Here is a 20,130-nt window from a genome sequence, read left to right on the forward strand (position 1 = left end):
TGCTAGCCGTGCACCCTTATATCGTCGCCGTTCCTCCATTCTCCTGTATCCCTCCGCACACTGTTCCATAGAATCCCCAGCGGGCTCTGATACTCTCCCTGGATCGATTGACCACCTCTCTATCTCCTCCCAGGTTGTTACCCACTCATCCTTCTCTCGGGTCCATTCTTCCACAAAGTGCTGTTCCTCCCTTTCACGCTGCTTGGTTCTTGTTTGGTGGGTTATTCTGTCACGTTCGTTGAATGGAGGAGACCAAGGCGCAGCGTGATGTGAATACATTCTTCTATTTATTAACGAAGAAACACACTATACAAAAAACAAAAACGAACGTGACGCTATACATAAACAAGTGCAGACACAGGCAACTAACCATAGCCATACAAAACCCCTAGACAGGTACAAAAACACATACATCACCCATGTCACAACGTGACCTAACCAAAATAATAAAGAAAACAAAGAATACTAAGGTCAGGGCGTGACACTCTCAATACATGTTGCTGTATTATATTGTGATTTGTTTTAAACCAAAGGTATTTATGAACTAACAATCTGCCCCTGTACAATATTTGTCATTCAAGTATTTTGTCTAGTGTATTGTAATTTGTATGTTATTCCAAATCAAATCAAAATTATTTGTATTTTATATAGAACTGTGATTGTGTTGGTCGTCATTTCAAAATTCAGGTCAGATACAGCTCATCTTCCAAAAAACTGCACGTGTAATGATGCTATAATTGCACATCTGTGCTATTATAGCCTCTGTGACTGCATTTTAAAGTAGTTAGTTTTCTTTGGCTGATTTCTCCTAACTCATAGGAATCCCCACCCAATTGACGACTTTAAAATGGTGGAAGCTCTCAATGGCAATGTCCATGTTAAAACGGGTTATATCCATGATGAGTCCTCTATCTATCTCTATGACAACAGGGCTCCTGAGTGGTGCAGCAGTTTAAGGCATTGCATCTCAGCTAAAGGCATCACAAACCCTGGTTTGATTCCAGGCTGTATCACAACCGGCCATGATTGGGAGTCCCATAGAGCGGTGCACAATTGGCCCAGTGTCGTCCTGCAATCGGTCAGGATGTTCTCGATGGTGCAGCTGTAGAACTTTTTGAGGATTTGAGGACCCATGCCAAATCTTTTCAGTCTCCTGAGGGGGGAAATGTTTTGTCGTGCCCTCTTCACGACTGTCTTGGTGTGTTTGAACCATGATAGTGTGTTGGTGATGTGGACTACAGCCCCATCGATGTTAATGGGGGCATGTTCGGCCCGCCTTTTCCTGTAGTAGACGATCATCTTCTTTGTCTTGATCATGTTGAGGGAGAGGTTGTTGTCCTGGCACCACACGGCCAGGCCTCTGACCTCCTCCCTATAAGCTGTCTCGTCGTTGTCAGTAATCAGGCCTACCACAGTTGTGTCATCGGCAAACTTAATGGTGTTGGAGTCGTGCCTGGCCATGCAGTCATGAGTGAGTACAGGAGGGGCCTGAGCACACACACACCCCTGAGGGGCCCCAGTGTTGAGGATCAGAGTGGTGGATGTGTTGTTACCTACCCTTACCACACGGGTGGCGGTCCGTCAGGAAGTCCAGGATCCAGTTGCAGAGGGAGGTGTTTAGTCCCAGGGTCCTTAGCTTTGTGATGAGCTTTGAGGGCACTATGGTGTTGAACGCTGAGCTGTTGTCAATTAATAGCATTCTCACATAGGTGTTCCTTTTGTCCAGGTGTGACAGGGCAGTGTGGAGTAGTGCAATAGAGATTGCATCATCAGTGGATCTGTTGGTGCGGTATGCAAATTGGAGTGGGTCTATGGTTTCTGGGATAATGGTGTTGATGTGAGGCATGACCAGACTTTCAAAGCACTTCATGGCTACAGACGTGAGTGCTACCGGTCGGTAATCATTTAGGCAGGTTACCTTAGTTTCCTTGGGCACAGGGACTATGGTGGTCTGCTTGAAACATGTTGGTGTCGGAGAGGTTGGAAATGTCAGTGAAGACACTTGCCAGTTGGTCAGTGCATGCTCGGAGCACACGTCCTGGTAATCCGTCTGGTCCTGCGGGCTTGTGAATGTTGACTAGTTTCAAGGTCTTACTCACATTGGCCACGGAGAGTGTGATCACACAGTCATCTGGAACAGCTGATGCTCTCATGCATGTTTCAGTGTTTCTTGCCTCAAAGCGTGCATAGAAGTAATTTATCTTGACTGGTAGGCTTGTGTCACTGGACAGCTCATGGCTGTGCTTCCCTTTGTAGTCTGTAATAGTTAGCAAACCCTGCCACATCCAACGAGCGTCGGAGCCGGTGTAGTATGATTCAATCTTACTCCTGTATTGACACTTTGCCTGTTTGATGGCTTGTCTGAGGGCATAGCAGGATTTCCATTCAGTTTCCGGGTTAGAGTTCCGCTCCTTGAAAGTGGCATCTCTACCCTTTAGCTCAATGTGGATGTTGCCTGTAATCCATTGTTTCTTGTAGGGGTATGTACGTACAGTCACTGTGGGCACGACATCATCGATACACTTATTGATGAAGCCAGTGACTGATGTATTGTACTCCTCAATGCCATCGGAAGAATCCTGGAACATATTCCAGTCTGTGCTAACAAAACAGTCCTGTAGTTTAGCATCTGCTTCATCTGAACACTTTCTTATTGACCGAGTCACTGGTGATTCTTGTTTTAGTTTTTGCTTGTAAGCAGGAATCAGGAGGATAGAATTATGGTCAGATTTACCAAATGTAGAGCGAGGGAGTGTAACGGCAGATTTCCTCCTCTTCGTCTGAAGAGGAGTAAGGATCGGACCAAGATGCAGCGTGGTAAGTGTTCATGACGATTTTAATAACAAAAGCACTGAACACTATAAAATACAAAAACAATAAATGAATACGTGAAATAACAAAACCGAAACAGTACCGTGTGGTGAAAAACACAGACACGGAAACAAACACCCACAAACCAACCGTGAAACCCAGGCTACCTAAGTATGATTCTCAATCAGAGACAACTAACTACACCTGCCTCTGATTGAGAACCATACTAGGCTGAACACAGAAATAGAAAAACATAGAAATACAAAACATAGACTGCCCACCCAAACTCATGCCCTGACCATACTAAATAAAGACAAAACAAAGGAAAATAAAGGTCAGAATGTGACAGCGAGAGCTTTGTACGTGTCTCTGTGTGTGGAGTAAAGGTGGTCTAGAGTTTTTTTCCCCTCTGGTTGGACATTTAGCATGCTGGTAGAAATTAGGTCAAATGGATGGGTTTCCCGGCATGAAAGTCCCCGGCCACTAGGAGTGCCGCCTCTGGATGTGCATTTTTCCTGTTTGCTTATGGCCGTATACAGCTTATTGAGTGCAGTCTAAGTGCCAGTGTTTGGGTAAAGAGAGACAGAGGCCTCGCATTGATTACTTTCTGCGAAAGCGATCAAATCAGTCGAATGAAGCACAGCAACTGGACGCAAACCATAGTTTGCAGTGCATCAGTACCACTGTCATGGAGGACGTAAACTCAAGCACCGAAGTAACAACTGAGGTGGAACCAACAACAGGAGTGGAACTCACCAAGCCTCCCAGACCTGCAGTCGAGAGGAGACTACCAGGGCACAGACCGTATGTGAAGTGGCCTGGCGCCAGTGACAAGAAGTTGTGGGAAACAGTGAATACTGACCTTACCTTGACCCTCGAGAAACTTCGAGGCACAGTGGAGAAGAAGTTGGAGAGGATGGGGGACATTATCTATGAGTACGGGACAGAAAGATTTGGAGTGGAAGAGGCAAAAGGCGGGAGAAAGGTTCCAACCCCACCAGTTTCCAGGAGGCAACAAGAACTCAAGCGCCTCGTTCAAGAAAGGCGACAGCTTAAGAAACAGTGGAAGAAGGCCTCGGAAGTGGAAAAGGAGGGCATAGAGGCACTTCAGGCTGATATCAAAACCCGGTTGGCATCCCTCCGTAGAGCAGAGAACCTACGGAAACGCAGAAGGAAGAAAGAACAAACTAGAACTCGATTCTATAAAGATCCCTTCAAGTTCCGTAAAAGTCTCTTCACAAAGGAAAAAAGTGGAGCTCTAAAAACAACAAAGAAAGACCTAGAGGAGCACCTGAGAACAACAAACTTTGACTCAAAGCAACATGAACATCTGGCCATCCCATCAGATATCCCACCCATTGAACCCCCGGAACATCATATTGAGACCAGCCCTCCGACATGGAAAGAGGTGGAAAACACAGTTCGACGGGCAAGAACAGCATCAGCCCCGGGGCCAAATGGAGTCCCGTACAAAGTGTATAAGAACGCACCAGACGTCCTGAGGTTCCTCTGGAGGCTTATGAGAACAGGTTGGAAAAATAAGATAATACCCAAAGTGTGGCGTAGGGCAGGCGGGGTCCTGATCCCTAAGGAGAAGGATGCAGTGAACATCAGCCAATTCCGCCCAATCTCCTTACTCAATGTCGAGGGTAAAATCTTCTTTAGGGTCATTGCCCAGAGGATGGCCGAGTACCTGCAAAGGAATGCGTACGTCGATACATCTGTACAGAAGGCAGGAATATCAGGGTTCTCTGGCTGCTTGGAACATTCCAGCATGATCTGGCACCAGATCCAAATGGCCAAGGTGGAGAAAAGGGACCTCCATGTAGTCTTTCTCGACCTCGCCAATGCATTTGGCTCTGTGCCCCATGAACTCCTGTGGTCTGCCTTCAGATTTTTCCACATACCGGACACCATCACAACCCTGGTGAAGTCGTACTTCCAGGATCTGCAGTTCTGCTTCACCACCTCAGAGTTCACCACCTCATGGCAGTGCCTGAATGTAGGTATAATGGCGGGATGTACCATTTCTCCGTTGGCATTCATAATGGCAATGGAGGTTATCATCAGATCCTCAAAATGGGTTGCACTCAGAGCCTACATGGACGACATTACAACATTGACCACCACTGTCCCATGCACCAGGAGACTGCTCAGAAAACTTGAGGAGAACATCAGCTGGGCCCGTATGAAGATTAAACCATCCAAGTCACGCAGCATCTCGATTGTGAAGGGAGTACTCTCTGACCTGAAATTCTTCATCGGAGATGACCAAATCCCAACAGTGTCTGAGCAGCCGGTAAAAAGCCTTGGAAGGTGGTATGATGCAAGCCTGAAGGACAAAGACCAGGAGCAACAGCTGCGCAAAGACATCAGTAGTAGCCTACAGTCCATCGACAACACCCAGCTACCTGGAAAGTTAAAGGCCTGGTGTCTGCAGTTTGGTCTCCTACCCCGGGTGTTGTGGCCCTTAGCAGTGTATGAGGTTCCAATCTCAACAGTGGAGAATATGGAAAGAGGAGTCACAGGCTACTTAAAGAAGTGGCTCGGAGTTCCACGATGCCTTAACACCATAGGCCTCTATGGAGATGGTGTCCTCAAGCTGCCCCTCACCAGTCTAACAGAGGAATTCAAGTGTTCAAAAACCAGGCTCCAGATGACACTGAATGAATCTCGAGACCCAGTGGTGAGCAACAACGCGCCGACCTTGGCAACTGGGCGCAAATGGAGGCCAGGAAAAGCAGTCCAGGAGGCAACAGCAGCCCTCAGACATGCTGACATTGTGTGTCATGTTCAGCAAGGGAGAGGAGGCCTTGGGCTAACTAGTCGTGCTGCTTGGAGTAAGGCCACTGCACCAGAGCGGTGGAAGATGGTAGTGCAGGAAGTACGCCATCAGGAGGAGGCTGCAAGGTGGGCCAAGGCAGTCTCTCTTTCCAAACAGGGACAGTGGACTCGATGGGACAGTGTGGAGAAGAGGAAGATCAGCTGGAAGGATCTGTGGGCCATGGAAGCGAGGCGGTTGAGCTTTTCCATCAGAGCAACATATGACGTTCTTCCAACTCCAGTTAATCTTCACCAATGGTATGGTGAAGATCCGGACTGTGCCCTCTGTTCCATGCCAGCCAACCTCAGGCACATTCTCACAGGGTGTAAAACAAGCCTCACCCAAGGACGCTACACTTGGCGTCACAACCAAGTCCGTAAAAACCTTGCATCCGCCCTGGAGGACAAGCGAGCTGCCACCAACTCCCTACCACCCCCAGCAGCATCACACCCCTTACGGACAAACTTTGTCCGCGAAGGGGCTAAACCACCGAAGCGCGGCTCGACACCATTAGAGCGAGACCAGCTGCGCTTGGCCCGCGACTGGAAAATGCTAGCTGACAGTGGCCGGCAACTTGTGTTTCCTCCGGAGATCGCAACGACCACCCTAAGACCTGACATGGTGCTCTGGTCCCGTTCGCTCAAGAAGGTCTTCATCATTGAGCTCACAGTACCCTGGGAGGACTCAGGTGTTGGCTATCATCAACAAGGCAACTCCTATGACTAATTGGGAATGGGACGCAAGCGTAGGATTGATCACCCTGTCGCTGGCCGCCTTTGGGGAGGGTGTATAGTGTGAAAGGCCGAAACACCCTAGGAACCAAAGGTATACTACTGACGATGCGCTCCCCAAATTTCACCAGGCTCACTGTTCATTAACTCTTGGAAGTGCTTGCACAAAGGATAGTAACATCTCATCCTGTGTTCTTGGAATCAGCATCGGTTTGTGGTGGTAAATAGACAGCTCCGAAGAATATAGATGAAAACTATTTCGGTTGATTGTGTGGTCTACAGCTTATCATGAGATACTCAGGCGAGAAAAACCTTGAGACTTCCTTAGATATCGTGCACCAGATATTGTTTACAAATATACATAGACCGCTACCCCTTGTTTTACCAGAGGCTGCTGTTCGATCCTGCCGATACAATGTATTACCCACCAGCTGTATGTTATTCATGTCGTCATTCAGCCATGACTCGGTGAAACATAAGATATTACAGTTTTCAATGTTCCTTTGGAAGGATATATGTGCTTGTAGTTTGTCTAGTTCATTATCCAATGACTGTACGCTGGCGAATAGTACCGATGGTAAAGGCAGATTAGCCACTCGTTGCCGGATCCTTACAAGGCACCACGACCTCCTTCCGCAATATCTCCGAATGGCGGGGATGAGGGCCTTGTTGGTTGTCTGGAGTAAATCCCCCTCGTCCGACTCATTAAAGAAAAATTATTTGTCCAGTTCAAGGTGAGTAATTGCTGTTCTTATGTCCAGAAGCTCTTTTCGTTCATAAGAGACGGTATCAGCAACATTATGTACGCAATAAGTTACAAACAATGGGAAAAATAAATAAATAAACAGCACGGTTGGTTAGGAGCCCATAAAACGGCAGCTATTCCCTCCGGCACCATGTCTAGCGGTTAGAGCATTAGGCCAGTGACTGAAAGGTTGCTAATTAGACTCCCGAAACTGACAAGGTTAGTCTGTTGATTTGCCCTTGAGGAAGTCACGTAACCCAAATTGTACTAGTTTTCATATCTTGCATTACTCATCTCATATATATATATATATATACTGTATTCTGTACTAAGTCTATGTTGCTCTGAAATTACTTGTCCATATATTTATATATTCTTAATTCCATTCCTTTACTAGATGTGTGTATTGGGTATATGTTGTGACATTTTTAGATATTACTTGTTAGATATTACTGCACTGTCGAAGCTCGAAACACAAGCATTTCGCTACACCCGCAACAACGTTTTCTAAACACTTGAATGTGACCAATACAATTTTATTTGGATATAGTGGTAGAGACAGGTCGTGACCGGCCTCACACTCCAGTACGGTAAGTACCGTAAGTGTACGATCCGGCACTAAAAACTCAAAAGAAGAAGTACGTCATCAGTCTGCGACACTGCCTGTCTCGACAGAGTAGGACTCAACTCACATGTGCCATTTTTATGTAACTTCTGGATCTTTACGAACTGTTTTGGACACTTTAGAGTTGTACATTACATTGAATTTCGTGTGCATTACTAGGAAACTGGTACGTTGTCAATAATGAGTTCTCAGATCACTTGTGTTGGATGGGTAAAGCGAGGCGTTTCGAAGGAAACACCAGATAAGGTACGAATCTAAATTGTCAACCAGACAGAAAATACATCTGTGGTGTTTTCATTAGTCGTATTACGTTGCAAAACCGAAACCGGTTATCATTTATACTAGGAACCTAAACGACACGGGGAGGGACCTACCATAATTTGACAAATATAAACTCGTTTTCGTTGCAAAACGTTTTAAGTTTGGAATAAACGTTTTCAGTTGCAAAATGTTTTCAAAACGTTTTGCAACAGATAAACATTTTGCAACGGAATCCAATTAATGAATACGCCCCAGCTAGCATGTCGCTAATACGTTCGTTTGGAATTACAGCATTTATAGTTAATAAACAGCCTAATTCATGCAAATAAAATTAATGGCACCAGCTAGGTAATGTCTGTTTTAACCTGCTACCACATTTTGTTACAGGTGGAGTTGAGCAAAGAAGAATTGCAACGCATTATAGCAGAGGCAAAAGAACAATTGGGGTTGGTGGAGTTTTTGGATGACTTACTTGACATAACTTGTTTAGTTTGTTTGGAAGGCTTTAGAAAAGAACACTGACCTGAGTGAGAGTATGAGACTGAAACTGCTGTTTAAACCCAGTCAATATAGGAAATGAATTGAAATGTGTAGCTAAATGGTTCAAATACTCATTATTTCTGGACCAGCGAAGTGACTAAGAAATAATTTTCTCAATGGGGGGTGGGGGTTTCATCAAATAAGTTCAAAATGGAATTGACCCCAACATTATACATTTTCAGGATTAGCAATTCAGGTATTTGTGTTTGCTCAGTGAACGCGTAGGTGAAGAGGAGGATGATGAAGGCATGGCCAGCGGGCAGGAACAGAGTGACGAGGCAGAAGCTGTTCAGGGACAGGAGCCAGAGCAAGATGAAAATGAAGCAGGAAGGGAGGAAGCTGATGAACTAGCAGAGTATGGTTTGGATAGATATGACGAGGAAGACTCTGGTAAATATCGTTCCTGCGTCTGCTTTCAGATTATGTCTGATCTTAAATTCATGTGTTATCTTTGTCTGTCTGTTAATATGCCAAGAGGACTGTATTAATCACTGTTTGTACCCCCCCCCCCCCCCCCCCCCCCCAAAAGAACTCACTTACTGTTCATCTCTTTTTTCTGGCACAGTGACTGCCAACCTTGGTGACAGCCTTGCCGGCCTCACAGTGTTCAGCACCAATGAGGAGGATCCTTACATTACCATCAAAGACACAGTGAGTCCAGGGCTGTGTGCCAGTTCAGAGTGATGAAACATCTCACCAGTCTGGTTTGGTACCAACTGGTAGTACATGCCATACATATCACACAAAATATATTTTGTCACACACCTGATAGGTGCAGTGAAATGTGTTGTTTTACAGGGTCCGCCGTAGTAGTACGGCGCACCTGAAGCAAATTGGGGTCAAGTGCCTTGCTTAAGGGCCATCGATAGATTTTTCACCATGTCTGCTCGGGTATTCGATCCAGCGACCTTTCGGTTACTGGCCCAACCTTCTAACTACTAGGCTACCTGCCACCTTAAAAATCCATATTGTGAAAAATGACCTAATTGTTGTGATACCGATAAATAGTAACAATAAGTTTATAATGTGCACTACAGTATTTTATTTATTTATTATCCTTTAAACAACTATTACTAGTTTGATGGTTGTAGCCATCAATTGTCCCATTAAACCAACTTATTTAATTTCAAACATCACATTTCTCTAGTTTAGGCTACTTCTCATGATGAATGATATCAGCAAAATGCTTGCGATAAATGGTCGTACTGATAATTTTCGGTTTATCGTCCCAGCTCTTAATTTCTGGTAATTCTGTGTCATTCAGACATAGTTGTTGGCATCTTTTCTTTGTCTCTCCAGGACCAGTATGAGCGAGAGGACTTTCAAATCAAGCCCAATGATAACCTTGTAATTTCAGGCAGAGCAGAGAAGGACTGCTGCAACCTGGAGATTCACGGTGAGTTGCAGAGACTGTTGTTCTAACTGGCAATTTGATTCTCAGCTGAAACTTACTATTTGATGTTGTGAAGCGGGAGTTTGTGTATCAGTGTAGACATAGTGACTGTACAAAAAATGTTCTTTCCATGACATAGATTGACCAACATGTGATCCATAGCTTTCAACTGATGTCAAATCCACTTCAGTCAGTATGAAGGGGAGGAGACAGGTTAAAGAAGGATTTTCAAGCCTTGAGACATGGATTGTGAATGTGTGCCAATCAGATGAATGGGGAAGACTAAATATTTAAATGCTTTTGTACAGGGTATGGTAGCAGGCGCAATGGTTTGTGTCAAGACTTGCAACACTGCTTGGTTTGCAACTCAATATTAGGAAGGTTTTCCTAATGTTTGGTATACTCTGTGTACATGCCAGTGTAAAAACAAAGGTTGTTTTTAATAAATATTTATTTGCCTCTGCACAGTATACAATGCTGAGGAGGAATCCCTCTATGTTCACCATGACATACTCCTGCCAGCCTATCCACTGTGTGTGGAGTGGCTTAACTTTGACCCTAGTCCAGAAGGCACAGGTGAGTGTTTTCACTTTTTATAGTGTTGAATGGATTCTCAGATTTGACTTTGAGTTAAACTCAAACAGCAGTTTATCTCAACCCGACTCTGCGAAATGGACATTCAATTTAGTGTTTTCTTAGTGTATAACATTGATTTTTTTGACTTCACATTAATCCCATCTGTTTGTACAGGCAATTATGCGGCTGTAGGCAACATGACACCGCAGATTGACGTGTGGGACCTGGATGTGGTGGACTGCCTAGAGCCTGCCTTCACTCTGGGGAGCAAGAAGGCCTCCAAGAAGAAAAAGAAAAGCAAAAAGGTCATTTTCCCACAAGGACTTGGATGTGGTAGTTTCTACTGTTATGTTTATGGTGTTGGTGTCTCCTCACTATGGCCTGAATCCTAACATGCAATTTGAATTTTTAGGCTGCAGCAGAGCCAGTGGAAGGTCATACAGACGCTGTACTCGACTTATCCTGGAACAAACTGGTCCGGTGAGTCATATTGGAGTGGTACCCGTTACCCCTCACCCCTAGCCCCAGACCTTTCCACTCATGTGGTTACTGACAATGTCACTTGCGTTGTCACAAACCTACCCTCCACCTTTACTCTGAGGTTCTGTGTGTTGCTTCTCTTTTCCACAGCAACGTCTTGGCCAGTGGGTCAGCCGACAAAACAGTGATCCTGTGGGATCTGGCACAGGGAAAGCCGGCCACAACACTGTGCAGACACACTGACAAGGTACGCGTATCCAGTCATCACAGCCTGTTTAACTTCCCATAATGGGCCTACTCTAAATAAATAATACAAATAAAATGTGAAATTGATTTTGGATGTAGCCTCGCCTGCTTACTTGTAATGTTGATCTCGAACATTAAAGTCAAGTCCCTTTTAGGTCCAGACGTTGATGTTCCACCCCTTTGAAGCTCAGACCCTGATATCAGGATCATACGATAAGTATGTCCAAACTTTATCTATTACAACCTCTAAAATTGTAAAAAAAAATATATAAAAAAATAATAATGTCTTCTCCTGTATATAGGAGGTTGGGATTGTGACTGTACAAAACGAACAAGTCTTAACCTGTGTCTTCTTCCTCTGGCTAGGTCGGCAATCCTGTATGACTGCCGCAGCCCGGACAGCAGCCATCGCACTTGGAGGTTTAGCGGGCAGGTGGAAAGGGTCGCCTGGAACCACTTCTCGCCCTGCAACTTCCTGGTAAGCTGCCCTCTTGCCACCTCTCACATAGCATTGCATATTGGCTAACTTTCACATGGAAAATGCTTGGTGCACTTTCCTGTTTCCACTCTCACTGACGGTTGGCTGTGTTTTAGGCGAGCACAGAGGATGGCTTTGTTTACTGTCTGGACGCACGCTCGGACAAGCCGGTGTTTACACTAAGGGCACATGACGGAGAGGTGTCAGGTGGGTGTGGAGACAGGGCAATTTCTGCCCCCAGTTCCTCTAGCCCCTACCCCTTCATATTCAGACTTTAAAATACTGGATGAGTACTGGTACACAAACATGGCATTCAAAGTCAGGGAAACAGAATTGAAATCGGTTGTCTCTGACCCTATAGGCTTGGACCTTAGCAGCCAGATCCGGGGATGCTTGGTCACCTCGTCAGCAGACAAACACGTCAAGATTTGGGACATCTTGGGGAACAAGCCCAATCTGGTTCACACCCGGGACATGAAAATGGTAAAGATGGTTTCTCTGTCGCTGTAATCATTGCCATGTCATTGCATTAAGATCCGTCACTTTTCGGTCTAACAGCGAATGTTTGGATGTGTGCTGTATATGTGGCTGTTGTGGTGAAATGCTCCCTTTCTGTTGATAGGGGGTGCTGTTCTGTGCAGCGTGCTGTCCTGACATGCCCTTTGTATATGCATTTGGAGGACAGAGGGATGGCCTGCGGGTTTGGGACATAAGTGATGTGGCAGCAGGTACAGTTTCAATGTCATTACCTTCTGCTCTAGGCCTGACAAGGAGCCGAGTCTATCATGTATTTTCTTTTTGTTCCAGAAAAAAATATATATATATTTAGAATATGGCAACTAGCCTTTACACTTTTTTAATCAATCAACCAAATGTATTTTTATAAAGCCCTTTTTACATTAGCTGATGTCACAAATAAACCCAGCCTAAAACCCCAAACAGCAAGCAGTGCAGATGTAGAAGCACAGTGGCTATGAAAAAACTACCTGTTCAATAGAGGGATAGTATCTCTCTCCCTCTGTATTGAACATCTATTTATTATGGGCTTTGACAGTTATGTTTATATAGCTATCATCTCTCCTGCTTGGTAGTAGAGTCATGGGTTTGTATATCTGTGTGTCTGCTTGGCCACTGAGGTGTTAGATCAGTAGCTGATGGTTATCAACATGGTGTGTTTGTGTGTACGTGACCGAGTATGTTCACTAACTTTGCGTGCCATCCATGTATGTGCTGTCTCCAGTCACTGAGGTGTTTGGCAATCGGGAGCGGTTGGTGGCAACCACAGCGCCTGAGGCATCCAGCAGCACTTCCTCCACAGCAGATATGGAGCTTTCCTAGTGAACCACTCTGGACCAACTTCCAATCAACATAGAGCGACACCTTGGACTCGCACAGAGAGATCCACATAGCCAAAGACTTTCGGTCAACCCGAGGCCAAGAAGGCACTTCAAGAACATTGCCAGAACTGTGGATAGACTTTCTCTCTTCAAACTTTTCTTCTAAAACATCTCCTAATAATTAAGCACCACAAATATTTGTTTTTGTGAGCTAAAATGTCTTTGCAACAAGGAAGGTGAATATTTATCTGAATATATGTCTAAATATTTCAATAGATTTTTTTTTTTTACTAACAATCAATGGAATAACTATTGAAATGTGATTTTGAAGGCACAGGTATCTGGTTTAATGTCATCAATGATTATTTGTGTAGGAATTTGCTGATCTTGGCCTGAAATCCTGAGATGATTATTATTTTTCTCCCTCAGAATAAACTATGTATTGTGTCATTGACATTCCTGCATTGGTTCAAAGAGAAATGTGTGAAATCTGAAATACCTACTCAAACATTTACTGAAAGGCCCATCAGAGAAAAATTGTAAAGAAATAAGGATTTGACTAACTTGTGAAACATTTACAGTACCAGTCAAAAGTTTGGACACACCTACTCATTCCAGAATTTTCTTTGTTTTTACTATTTTCTACATTGTAGAATAATAGTGAAGACATCAAAATTATGAAATGGCACATATGGAATCATGTGGTAACCAAAAAAAGAGTTTAACAAATCAAAATCTATTTTGTATTTGAGATGCTTCAAAATAGCCACCCTTTGCCTTAACAGCTTTGTACACTCTTGGTATTCTCTCAACCAGCTTCATGAGGTAGTCACCTGGACTGCATTTCAATTAACAGGTGTGCCTTGTTAAACGTTAACGTGGAATTTCTTTCCTTACTGCATTTGAGCCAAATAGTTGTGTTGTGACATGGTAGGGGTGTACAGAAGATGGCCCTATTTGGTAAAAGACCAAGTTAATATTATGGCAAGAACAGCTCAAATAAGCAAAGAGAAACGACAGTCCGTTCTTTTAAGACATGAAGGTCAGTCAATGTGGAAAATTTCAAGAACTTTTTTTTCAAGTGCAGTCTCAAGAACCATCAAGCGCTATGATGAAACTGGCTCTCATGAGGACAGCCACAGGAAAGTAAGACCCAGAGTTACCTCTGCTGCAGAGGATGAGTTCATTAGAGTTAACTGCACCTCAGTAATTGCAGTCCAAATAAATGCTTCACTGAGTTTAAGTAACACACATCTCAACATCAACTGTTCAGAGGAGACTGTGCGAATCAGGCCTTCATAGTCGAATTGCTGCAAAGAAACCACTAAAGGACACCAATAAGAACAAGAGACTTGCTTGGACAAAGAAACACGAGTAATGGACGTTAGACCAGTGGAAATCTGTCCTTTGGTCCAAATTTGAGATTTTTGGTTCAAACCGCCTTGTCTTTGAGACGCAGAGTAGGTGAACGGATTATCTCTGCATGTGTGGTTCCTACCGTGAAGCATGGAGGAGAAGGTGTGGGGGTGCTTTGCTGGTGACATTGTGATTTATTTCGTATTCAAGGCACACTTAACCAGCATGGCTACCAAAGCATTCTGCAATGATACACCATCCCATCTGGTGAGCTCTTAGTGGGACTATCATTTGTTTTTCAACAGGACATTGACTCAACACACCTCCAGGCTGTGTAAGGGCTATTTGACCAAGAAGGAGAGTGATGGAGTGCTGCATCAGATGACTTGCCCTCCACAATCAAATGACCTCGACCCAGCTGAGATCGTTTGGGATGAGTTGGACCGCAGAGTGAAGGAAAAGTAGCCAACAAGTGCTCAGCATATGTGGGAACTCCTTCAAGACTGTTGGAAAAGCATTCCAGGTGAAGCTGGTTGTGAGAATGCCAAGAGTGTGCAAAGCTGTCAAGGCAAAGGGTGGCTACTTTGAAGAATCTAAAATATAAGACATATTTTGATTTGTTTAACACATTTTTGGTTACTACATGATTCCATATGTTTTATTTCATAATTGTGATGTCTTCACTATTATTCTACAATGTAGAAAATATTAAAAATAAAGAAAAATCCTTGAATGAGTATGTGTACAAACTTTTGACTGGTACTGTAGTAAATCTGATATTTGAAAAGGAAAGGATGAAAATCTTTTTGTTATCATACGCATGTGTTTGAGGAAGCTTTTATCTGGGATTTGAGCATTACCAGTTCTATAACCAGAGACGGATCCTCCTCTCTGGGTAGTCTGGCCAATAGATGGAGTGGTCTACTCCAAAAATAAACACACTCCCAGAAGTATCCCTCCAGCGATACTGGACTCGAGTCACTGGCACTGCCCTCAGTGGATGTCTCTGTTGAATGATGCGGCACTGGGGCCAGCTGGAGTGGGACGACCGCACCATCCGCCATGAGGCTGCGTTGACCTCTTCCACAGAGAAGGTACTAATGGGGCACACCTTTTGGCCCAAGCCATTGTGGAGGATCTCCCCTTTGGCATGGGAAATCCTCTCCTCTGGGATGCTGCCTGGGACACCTAGCAGGTATCTGTCGAGATAGTAGTCCACCTGCAGCTCTTTGAAGTAGCACATCTGGCCCTTTCCCACGCACATCTCACAGCAAACCCGGCCCAGGGACATGCAGGGCACCATCTTCTCACCCTTGCATCTCTGCAGGGTTTTTTGGTGCCCCTGCCTCGCCCATGGCACACAGGGAAGCTCACCCTAGTAGAGGCATAGCAGGCCTTGCACATAACCCACTTCTGCTCCTGGCAGTAAGAGCACCCGGTCACTCGGTCTGTGTGAATCAGCCTGTAATTTAACACCTGGTTGTGGAACATCCAGGGTTGTGGCTCCTGTACTTCCCCTGCTGGTTTTGGAGACACTGTTGCTTTGGAAGTTTTGCATTGCGGTTCAAATCTTAAGCACACAGACCTGTGCTCTGTAAATGTTTCCAGTCTGTAACAGTATGCAACCTCATGGGTTACGTCAGTGATGACCATTCCTCTGGCTTCAGTGGGTGAAAAGAGATGTTTGTTTTGCACCCAGTCAACAAGAACATCACGGATCGTCTGTTCTGGCAGAGGAGACAGGATGAATGGGTTAAAAATCTCTGGCTGAAGTTTCACTGATACATTTGCCTTCCCCTCCTCCATTGGCTGTGGAACTGTGGAATACTGAGGGTTCCAGTAAGACGTCACATCGGTAACCCTTTCGATGTCAGTTGCCATTATATGGAGGTTAAGAGCAATGCTGCAACTGGAGTTTCATGTTAACGAATTAGCAAAATGTTAAAATCCCATTATTTCTCAGTTTACTCTATTCCAATTCTAAAAAGATATTTCTACAAATGTGATAAATACGTTTCCCAAAATAAATTTGACAGTTAAACTGCCCCAGTTGTTTTATTTTTGTATTTTTACTTTGGCTTTGGTAAAGAAAAAGGATTTGTTCGTAAAGGTTTGTATGGCGGAACTGAATGTAGGATTTACGTTTTCACACGGAATTATTTCCATCAAACACAAATGCAACATTTCTGTTGAGCATGGCTGCTACAGGTCATTTAAATAGGTTGAGTTGTTTATTTACACGGTTTTCAACTGTTACTCAACTGAAACACTGCACAGGTGAGTACTGTCTATTTTAAAACTTGCAAGATTGAGGAACACGTTTTGTGAACACAATCTCAAGTGCTGAAATGATTTTGTCAGCTAGCTATATAGTTAATGTTAGCGCACATATATTAGTAAGCATTTCTGAGGCAGAGAACCCAGCTAGCTAGCAATCTTGTGACTGTAGCTTGGCTGTTATTAATCACATCATACTGTACCTTTTGATTTATGTAAACCAATATATCCACAACAGGCGTTGTGCCTGTCCTTCACAAGTCAACTATCCGTGGACCTTCCATTGATGATGATTGGTAAGTAGATAGCTTGCTATGTTGCCTTAGTTACAGTAAATCATAATTTTGTAACTGTGTGTATTGTGATGACTTTGTTAATTTCTTGTCACCTTCATTGCAGTAAGGTGGAAATTGGTGTGACATCTGATGGGAAGACCATAGTGTGCTACCATCCCTCTGAGGATGTTCCTTATGAACTTACCCAGGTAATAAATTAGAACTTGGATTTGCCGATACTGACGTTAACAGAGCTGATGAGGAAAAGGAAACCACTTAAATACTGTAAATACTGCACTTGCAAACACAATAAGCCCTGCAGGTTGATCTGTAAAATCATGATGTCTGTGGAAGACCGCGATTTCCCTGCCAGCAATATGCCCCTTTTCTCATCATGGCGGCTATTAAATGGCAAAATAAGCCCTACGATTTAAGTTGAAAAACAGCATAAATGGTCCTTGATTGTTTTGGGCTTATGTATTTGTGACACTGTAGCCCATTCTACGGCCAGACCCCCTGACCAATCCGGCAGAGACACATGACCAGGTGCTGAAGGCCCACCTCGGCAGGGAGGTGCTGCAGAACAAACAGGCCCCCACCATCGAGGAGCTGAGCAAAATGTTTCACACCACCAAGCACCGCTGGTACCCAGTGGGACAGTAAGTACACCTTCTATGATTGAATCACTTTAGTGCCCAGTTAGTACTGACTATCACTGTCTAAATTATAAAGATGCTCAGAAGGGGAAAATTATGTTGTTGATTGCTCAAAGCAGGGCAATACATAAAGCCACACCTGTTCCATATTAAATATTGGTATTGGTTTTCCCCTCCCCACTCCGAAAGTTCTAGCAAAATTCTTGCTTGAGAAATTGCTCTTGCTAAGAAGCTATTTTTGTTTGTTTTTGACAATTTTGATTGAAAATAATCCCAGTAAGGTACTTAATTGTTACCCAGAAATGATTTGATATTGAGATAATGTTTGCATTGGGCTTTTTAAGTATTCAAAATGTACCTTATGTTGCTAATTTGTGAAATGAATGTATTGAGTGAGAAACTTGCATGAAGGTGGGTACAATCCTCACTCAGTCCTTTTTAAAATCACCTATACAGTGCATTTGCAACTATTCAGACCCCTTCCCCTTTTCCACATTTTGTTACGTTAGCATTATTCTAAAATTGAGGAAAAAACATTATCCATCTACACACAATACCCCATAATGACAAAGTGAAAACAGGTTTTTAAAAATGTTAGCATTTTTATTAAAAAACAGAAACCTTAAGTAAATAAGACCCTTTGCTATGAGACTAGAAATTAAGCTCAGGAGCATTCTGTTTCCATTGATCATCCTTGATGTTTCTACAACTTGATTGGAGTCCACTTGTGGTAGATTCAATTGATTGGACATGATTTGGAAAGGCACATACCTGTCTAGATAAGGTCTCACAGTTGACAGTGCAAGTCAGAGCAAAAACCAAGACATGAGGTCAAAGGAATTGTCCATAGAGCTTTGAGACAGGATTCTGTAGAGGCACAGATCTGGGGAAGGGTACCAACACATTTCTGCAGAATTGAAGGTCCTCAAGAACACAGTGGCCTCCATCATTCTTAAATGGAACAAGTTTGGAACCACCAAGACTCTTCCTAGAGCTAGTTGCTTGGCCAAACTGAGCAATCGGGGGAGAAGGGCCTTGGTCAGGCAGGTGACCAAGAACCCAATGGTCACTCTGCCAGAGCTCCAGAGTTCCTCTGGAGAAAGGAGAACCTTTCAGAAGGACAACCATCTTGGCAGTACTCCACCAATCAGGGCTTTATGGTGGTGGCCAGGCGGAAGCCACTCCTCAGTAAAATGCACATGACAGTCAGTCTGCTTGGAGTTTGCCAAAAGGCACCTAAAGGATTCTTAGGCCATGATAAACAAGATTCTCTGGTCTGATGAAACCAAGATTGAACTCTTTGGACTGAATGGCAAGCGTCACGTCTGGAGGAAACCTGGCACCATGCCTATGGTGACGCATGGTGGTGGCAGGTTCATACTGTGTGGATGTTTTGCAGCGACTGGGAGACTAGTCAGGATTGAGGGAAAGATGAACGGAGCAAAGTACAGAGATCCTTGATGAAAACCTGCTCCAGAGCACTCGGGACCTCAGACTGGGGTGAAGGTTCACCTTCCAACAGGACAACGACCTTAAGCACACAGCCAAGACCATGCAGGAGTGGCATCAGGACAAGTCTCTGAATGTCCTTGAGTGGCCAGCCAGAGGCCGGACTTGAACACAACCGAACATCTCTGGAGAGACCTGAACATCGCTGTGCAACAACACTCCCTATCCAACCTGACAGAGCTCGATAGGATCTGCAGAGCAGAATGGGAGAAACTCCCCAAATACAGGTGTGCCAAGCTTATAGCGTCATATTTAAGTAGACTCGAAGCTATAATCGCTGCCAAAGGTGCTTCAACAAAGTACTGAGTAAAGGATCTGAATACTTATGTAAATGTGATATTTCAGATTTTTAACATTTCTAATAACCTGTTTTTGCTTTGTCATTATGGGGTATTTTGTGTATAGATCAAGAGAATATTTTAGAATAAGGCTGTACTTACTTTCGGAATCCACTGTATGTTGAACATTTGAACTTTTGTTCCTTTTTTTTCTTAGGTACCATACACGACGCAGAAAGAGAGATCCCCCAAAAGACCGATAGTTGTTAAGGAGTTTCTTACCTTCAGAATCATTGATACCTTACATAATTATTAGCTTGGCTCACCCTCCAAATCCCAAACTGTTTTTTGGTGTAATTAATTGTGCTGTAAAATAAAAATTAACATATCTGAAGTTGCGCACTTGTTTTGAAGCAGATTACCAAAACTGTCAGTGAAATATATATTTTCCCTATTTGCTGAATACCTTGTATTTCATGAAATTCTGAGACATGGTTAGGGTATTTGCATGTTATTGTGGAAGGAGAGCACTGCAATGGGGACCAGTGTAACGGGAGAAAGACAAAGCTGCAACTGGGACTACTCAAACTTTGGCTCATACGGTGCAGAACAATATTACATTGATTTGTGAGAACTGTCCATTTTTACGATCATTTCAATTCAGTCCATATCTTTCAGGTTTTTGTGATTCAAAGAAATTACAATAAAGAGTACGTTCATATTTCTAGTATT

General features: G+C 43.9%; 2 protein-coding genes across 3 annotated transcripts; both read left to right on the plus strand.

Annotated features, from left to right (window-relative positions):
* The first annotated feature begins 7,685 nt into the window (after positions 1-7,685).
* On the plus strand, positions 7,686-13,501 carry LOC109878980 (periodic tryptophan protein 1 homolog). 2 transcript variants are annotated; one of them, XM_020471177.2, is made up of 15 exons: positions 7,686-7,982; positions 8,385-8,443; positions 8,752-8,927; positions 9,103-9,188; positions 9,837-9,933; positions 10,399-10,506; positions 10,681-10,811; positions 10,919-10,986; positions 11,137-11,233; positions 11,388-11,449; positions 11,599-11,710; positions 11,827-11,917; positions 12,072-12,193; positions 12,333-12,438; positions 12,951-13,501. In XM_020471177.2, the coding sequence occupies exons 1-15, from the start codon at positions 7,917-7,919 to the stop codon at positions 13,046-13,048; spliced, it is 1,479 nt and encodes a 492-aa protein (XP_020326766.1). In that variant the 5' UTR covers positions 7,686-7,916; the 3' UTR covers positions 13,049-13,501. The 2 variants fall into 2 exon arrangements, with proteins under 2 accessions (XP_020326766.1, XP_020326764.1); XM_020471175.2 differs by having other exon boundaries at positions 7,748-7,902.
* A 3,043-nt stretch (positions 13,502-16,544) lies between these two features.
* Positions 16,545-20,119, plus strand: LOC109878976 (39S ribosomal protein L42, mitochondrial). The gene is made up of 5 exons (XM_020471166.2): positions 16,545-16,680; positions 16,919-16,976; positions 17,080-17,164; positions 17,451-17,614; positions 19,616-20,119. The coding sequence occupies exons 1-5, from the start codon at positions 16,599-16,601 to the stop codon at positions 19,659-19,661; spliced, it is 435 nt and encodes a 144-aa protein (XP_020326755.2). The 5' UTR covers positions 16,545-16,598; the 3' UTR covers positions 19,662-20,119.
* The last annotated feature ends 11 nt before the right edge of the window (positions 20,120-20,130 follow it).

This window comes from Oncorhynchus kisutch, linkage group LG19, assembly GCF_002021735.2.
Source record: "Oncorhynchus kisutch isolate 150728-3 linkage group LG19, Okis_V2, whole genome shotgun sequence".
Lineage (NCBI taxonomy): Eukaryota > Metazoa > Chordata > Actinopteri > Salmoniformes > Salmonidae > Oncorhynchus > Oncorhynchus kisutch.